At 50.3% G+C, this 6,217-nt stretch overlaps 1 protein-coding gene across 1 annotated transcript; it reads left to right on the top strand.

Moving 5' to 3' along the window:
* The first annotated feature begins 2,885 nt into the window (after positions 1–2,885).
* LOC146079826 (endonuclease domain-containing 1 protein-like) lies at positions 2,886–3,527 on the top strand. Its single transcript, XM_083186466.1, has 2 exons — positions 2,886–2,906; positions 2,988–3,527. Exons 1-2 carry the CDS (start codon positions 2,886–2,888, stop codon positions 3,525–3,527), a joined length of 561 nt encoding a protein of 186 aa, XP_083042592.1.
* The last annotated feature ends 2,690 nt before the right edge of the window (positions 3,528–6,217 follow it).

Raw genomic sequence — 6,217 nt, 5'->3', positions numbered from 1 at the left:
AATACACAGGGCAGTATACAATACATGGGGCAGTATACAGTACACAGGGCAGTATATAGTACATGGGGCAGTATACAGTGCACAGAGCAGTATACCGTACATGGGGCAGTATACAGTACACAGAGTAGTAAACAGTACAGGGGGCAGTATACAGTACAAAAAGCCGTATACAGGTCAGTATACAGTACATGGGCCAGTGTACAGTACATGGGGCAGTATACTTTACACGAGGCAGTATACAGTACAATGGGCAGTATACAGTACACAAATCAGCATACAGGGCAGCATACAGTACACAGGGCAGTATACATTATAAGAGGCAGTATAAAGTACACAGAGCAGTATACAGTACATGGGCCAGTATACAGTATAGTATACAGTACACAGGCAGTATACAGTACACAGAGCAGTATACAGGGAAGTACAGTGGGAAGTATACAGTATACAGGGCAATAAACAGTACACAGGGCAGTATACAGGGCAGAATACAGTACACGGGGCAGAATACAATATATGGGACAGTATACAGTACACGCAGCAGATTTACAGTACACAAAACCGTATACAGTATATGGGGCAGTATACAGTACACAAAGCAGTATACAGGGTAGCATACAGTACACGGGGCAGTATACAGTATACAGGGTAGCATACATTACACGGGGCAGTATACAGTACACAGGGCAGTATACAGGGTAGCATACAGTACACAGGGCAGTATACAGTACACGGGGCAGTATACAGTACACAAAACAGAATACAGGGTAGCATACAGTACACGGGGCAGTATACAGTACACAAAACAGTATACAGGGTAGCATACATTACACGGGGCAGTATACAGTACAAATTGCAGTATATAGTATACGGGGCAGTACACAGTAAACAGGGCAGTATACATTACACAGGGCAGTATACATTACACATTGCAGTATACAGTATAAGGGGCAGTGTACATTACACAGGGCAGTATACATTGCAGTATACCGGGCAGTATACATTACACAGAGCAGTATACAGTACACATTGCAGTATACAGTACACGGGGCAGTATACAGTACACGGGGCAGTACACAGTACACGGGGCAGTACACAGTACACGGGGCAGTACACAGTACACGGGGCAGTACACATTACACATTGCAGTATACAGTACACATTGCAGTATACATTACACATTGCAGTATACAGTCATAGGCGAATCTAGGGGGTGGTCCGGGGGTGCACAGGACCACCCATTAGCCCATTGTAGCTGAGGGACGGGGCTTTCCAACGAGCCCAGCCCCGTGTCTCTAGCCCCCTGAGAACCGGAGATACGGGTAGGCAAAGCTGGAACGTTTTCCCTATAGGATAACATGGGCCCCGCTAATTCCGACCCCCACCCAGTTCAACGGCTGCCAGTTCCCCCTTCGGCATCACTGAAGCTCGAGGTTGATCTCAGTCTAACCCAAATCGCTGGGCCTTCAATCTGATACCAGGCTGGATCCATATGGGTTAATTGGTTCCAGGGATGTTGAGGTTAAACCAATTTTTTTATTTCTTAAACGTAATTTCATGTTTATGTTCTTTGAGGGCAGATTTCTCTGGAACCAAACAGCCCAGTTTCACGGGACCAAAATCATTCGAAGCCAACTCAAAAGTTCTTCAATATGATACTGGTCTCATGTAAATGGGTTAGTTGGTTCTGAAGATATAGCTGGTTGGTTAAAAGGGGGTAGGGAGAGGGGAGTGGTTGTCTCTCCCCCTCACACCAGAAAAATGCAGGGTCTAGGCTGGTGTGGGTCAGCCTGGGAATATCCCTGCATGATCCTGGGGACCATATTCCCGGGTAAATCCCTGCATTTTCTGTTATGAAAGGGGTATTATTTCAAACAGCCATGACCTGCAGTGCTCTGAATTCAGCCGCCCTTAATCATGTGGTGCCGGCGCCCAGCGTGCTCCCCCGACGTCACGCACAACAATAGCGCGCACAATATTTCAAATGTCCACTCGGCTAGAGGGGGCACCAGGAGGGGAGTGGGAGCGTGCTCTGCGCTGCGCTCCTCTCCCCATAGAAGCAGCTGCACCGCTCTCCAACTCTCCCTGCAGCAGCAGCAGCAAAGGCTCATATAAAAATTTACAGTAAGTGGCACTTTTGGGGGCATTGCTTAAGGGACGCTACAAGTGGAGGTATGTGGGGGCATTACGCATAATGTGTGGCTTCATGTGTAAGGGGCATTACGGTGTGCAGCATCATGTGTAAGCGGCATTATGTGTGCAGCATCATGTGTAAGGGGCATTATGTGTGCAGCATCATGTGTAAGGGGCATTATGTGTGCGGCATCATGTGTAATGGGTACTATGGTGCGCGGCATCATGTGTAATTGGTACTATGGTGTGCGGCATCATGTGTAATGGGTACTATGGTGCCATCAAGCAAGAACCCCCTAGCAATGAGCACGTAGGTAAGCAGCACTTATGTGGCAAATATGTAATGGGCATTACGGTTTGTTATATAGTATGTAATACACATCATGATGTGTGGCACAATGTGCAATGGGCATTATGGTGTGTGGCTTTATGTCTAATGGGTATTACGGAGTTTGCTAAAATGTGTAATGGGCATTACTGTGTATGGTCTAACGTGTAATACCACACCCCTTTTTGTGATGCCACGCCTCCTTCCCATGAGGCCACGCCCCCCTTTTGCAGCGCGGCTACGCCACGCAAAGGTCCCCCTTCTATTACGTCTAGATCTGGGACCACCCATTACCATAATTCTAGATTCGCCTATGTATACAGTATAAGGGGCAGTATACATTACACAGGGCAGTATACAGTACACATTGCAGTATACAGTACACGGGGCAGTACACATTACACGGGACACCAACATCTAAGTGCTTATGGCCCTGAATGTGGCGGTCGTGGGTTGGCCCTGGGGTAACTGTTACATAACCATTACTACATTCCCATCATCCTCACCTGATTCTGTCTGTTTTCCACAGCTGGCTGGAATCTCTCAGGTGGAAATGCTGAAACCATCACATGCCGACATGCGGGCAAACTTGGAGTATGTGACAGAAAGTCAAGCGGTGAATGATGATTACAGAAACTCTGGCCTTAGCCGTGGACATGTCAATCCAAGTCAGCATCACAGCAGCACATCCCAGCTGGCTACATTCACCTACACCAATATGGCACCTCAGGACGCCACATTTAACAGCGGAACTTGGAATCAATATGAAAACTTTTTGAAGGACAGTATTCTGCCCTCCTGTGCTCAGACCCATGTGATCAGTGGGGTTATTCTCTCTGGTTTTACCCCTAGGGAGGGGAAGTGGCTGCGGGAGCGGGTTAATGTCCCAGACTATTTCTGGAGTGCATTCTGTTGTGTAAGAGCCAATGGCACAAAGAGGGCGGAAGGTCGGCTGGGCAGGAACACAAGTCCTTTCAATGTAGTCACACAGACAGTCCCAGAGCTGGAAGCAGTCCTCAGCAAACAGTATGGGGCAAATGTGTCATTGTTCTATAGGGGCTGCCAGTGAGCGACCAAATAAAATGATGGCTTCATACGACCTATAGCGTGGGTTATATACCGTTATTCCAGCAGGTGGAGGTGGCATGACCATTTCCTGCATATTAACAGACTAACTGAATCCAGGTGACAATATGGCCATGCCACCATAGATCACAGCACTGACCATGCAACTATAGATCACAGCATTGATGACGCCGATATAGCTCACAGCACTGACCACGCCACCATAGCTTACAGCAATGACCACGCCACCATAGCTCACAGCACTAACCATGCTACCATAGCTCACAGCACTGACCATGCCGCCATAGACCACAGCACTGACCATGTTGCCATAGCTCCCAGCACTGACCACGCCACCATAGTGCACAGCACTGACCACGCCACCATAGCTCACAGCACTGACAAAGCCGCCATAGCTCACAGCACTGACCACACGACCATAGCTCAAACCACTGACCAGGCCATCATAGCTCACAGCACTGACCATGCCACCATAGCTCACAGCACTGACCATGCCACCATAGCTCACAGCACTGACCACACGACCATAGCTCAAACCACTGACCAGGCCATCATAGCTCACAGCACTGACCATGCCACCATAGCTCACAGCACTGACCATGCCGCCATAGACCACAGCACTGACCATGTCGCCATAGCTCACAGCACTGACCACGCCGCCATAGCTCACAGCACTGACCACGCCACCATAGCTCACAGCACTGACCACACCGCCATAGCTCACAGCACTGACCACGCCGCTATAGCTCACAGCACTGACCACGCCGCCATAGCGCACAGCACTGACCACGCCACCATAACTCACAGCACTGACTCCCCCGTCCTGCAGAGTAACCCTGACTCCCCCGTCCTGCAGAGTAACCCTGACTCCCCCGTCCTGCAGAGTAACCCTGACTCCCCCGTCCTGCAGAGTAACCCTGACTCCCCCGTCCTGCAGAGTAACCCTGACTCCCCCGTCCTGCAGAGTAACCCTGACTCCCCCGTCCTGCAGAGTAACCCTGACTCCCCCGTCCTGCAGAGTAACCCTGACTCCCCCGTCATGCATAGTATCCCTGACTCCCCCGTCCTGCAGAGTAACCCTGACTCCCCCGTCCTGCAGAGTAACCCTGACTCCCCCGTCCTGCAGAGTAACCCTGACTCCCCCGTCCTGCAGAGTAACCCTGACTCCCCCGTCCTGCAGAGTAACCCTGACTCCCCCGTCCTGCAGAGTAACCCTGACTCCCCCGTCCTGCAGAGTAACCCTGACTCCCCCGTCCTGCAGAGTAACCCTGACTCCCCCGTCCTGCAGAGTAACCCTGACTCCCCCGTCCTGCAGAGTAACCCTGACTCCCCCGTCATGCATAGTATCCCTGACTCCCCCGTCCTGCAGAGTAACCATGACTCCCCTGTCCTGCATAGTAACCATGACTCCCCCGTCCTGCATAGTAACCATGACTCCCCCGTCCTGCATAGTAACCCTGACTCCCCCGTCATGCATAGTATCCCTGACTCCCCCGTCCTGCATAGTAACCATGACTCCCCCGTCCTGCATAGTAACCATGACTCCCCCGTCCTGCATAGTAACCATGACTCCCCCGTCCTGCATAGTATTTATTTATTTATTTATTTATTAGCAGTTTCTTATATAGCGCACACCGATTCCGCAGCGCTTTACAGAGAATATTTGACCATTCACATCAGTCCCTGCCCCAGTGGAGCTTACAATCTATATTCCCTACCACATGTACACGCACACACACATTCTAGGGTTAATTTTGTTGGGAGCCAAATTAGCCTAGCAGTATATTTTTGGATTGTGGGAGGAAACCGGAGTACCCGGAGGAAACCCACGCAAGTACGGGGAGAATATACCCCCGTAAAGTAAAGAAAGTAAAGAAAGTAACCATGACTCCCCCGTCCTGCATAGTATCCCTGACTCCCCCGTCCTGCATAGTATCCCTGACTCCCCCGTCCTGACTCCCCCGTCCTGCATAGTAACTCTAACTTCCCCACCCTGCAGAGTAATCCCGACTTCCCCATCCTGCAGAGTAATCATGACTCCATGTCCTGCAGAGTAACCCTGACTCCCCCGACCTGCAGAGTATTCCCTACTCCCCTGTCCTGCAGAGTCATGTTAACTCCCCTGTTCTGCAAAGTAATCCTGACTCTCCCGTCCTGCATAGTATCTCTGACTCTCCCGTCCTGCATAGTATCTCTGACTCTCCCGTCCTGCATAGTATCCCTGACTCCCCCGACCTGCAGAGTATTCCCGACTCCCCTGTTCTGCAGAGTAATCCTGATTCCCCGTCCAGCAGAGTAAACTAAATTCCCCCGTCCTGCAGAGCAATCCAGACTCCCCTGTCCTGCAGAGCAATCCAGACTCCCCTGTCCTGCAGAGTAACCCTGACTCCCTCATCCTGCAGAGCAATCCAGACTCCCCTGTCCTGCAGACTAACCCTGACTCCCTCATCCTGCTGAGTAATCCTAACTCCCCTACCCTGCAGAGTAGTAGTAGTAGTATGTTTATTTATAAGGCGGCACAAAATGTGTCCGCAGCGCCGTACATAGCAAACAAAAAACAAATTACAAGGTAACGTACAGGGTGTGTTGAAAAATACAGTATAAATAGGGGTATAGCTGGTAGAACTAAAATCAGCATCAGTTCTGAGGTAGGTGTCAAAATTGTCGAGGAGA

The sequence above is a fragment of the Crinia signifera genome, chromosome 5, assembly GCF_055691185.1.
Source record: "Crinia signifera chromosome 5, ASM5569118v1, whole genome shotgun sequence".
NCBI classification, from domain to species: domain Eukaryota; kingdom Metazoa; phylum Chordata; class Amphibia; order Anura; family Myobatrachidae; genus Crinia; species Crinia signifera.
Note: the sequence above shows the minus strand (reverse complement) of the source record. Positions and strands in the feature narration are given on the sequence as shown.

Excerpts from the sequence above, each read along its gene's own strand:
- LOC146079826 (XM_083186466.1), top strand. The coding sequence starts at position 2,886 with ATGGCCCTGAATGTGGCGGTC. Across the intron at positions 2,907-2,987 it reads TGGCCCTGAATGTGGCGGTC|CTGGCTGGAATCTCTCAGGT; the intron begins GTGGGTTGGCCC and ends TGTTTTCCACAG.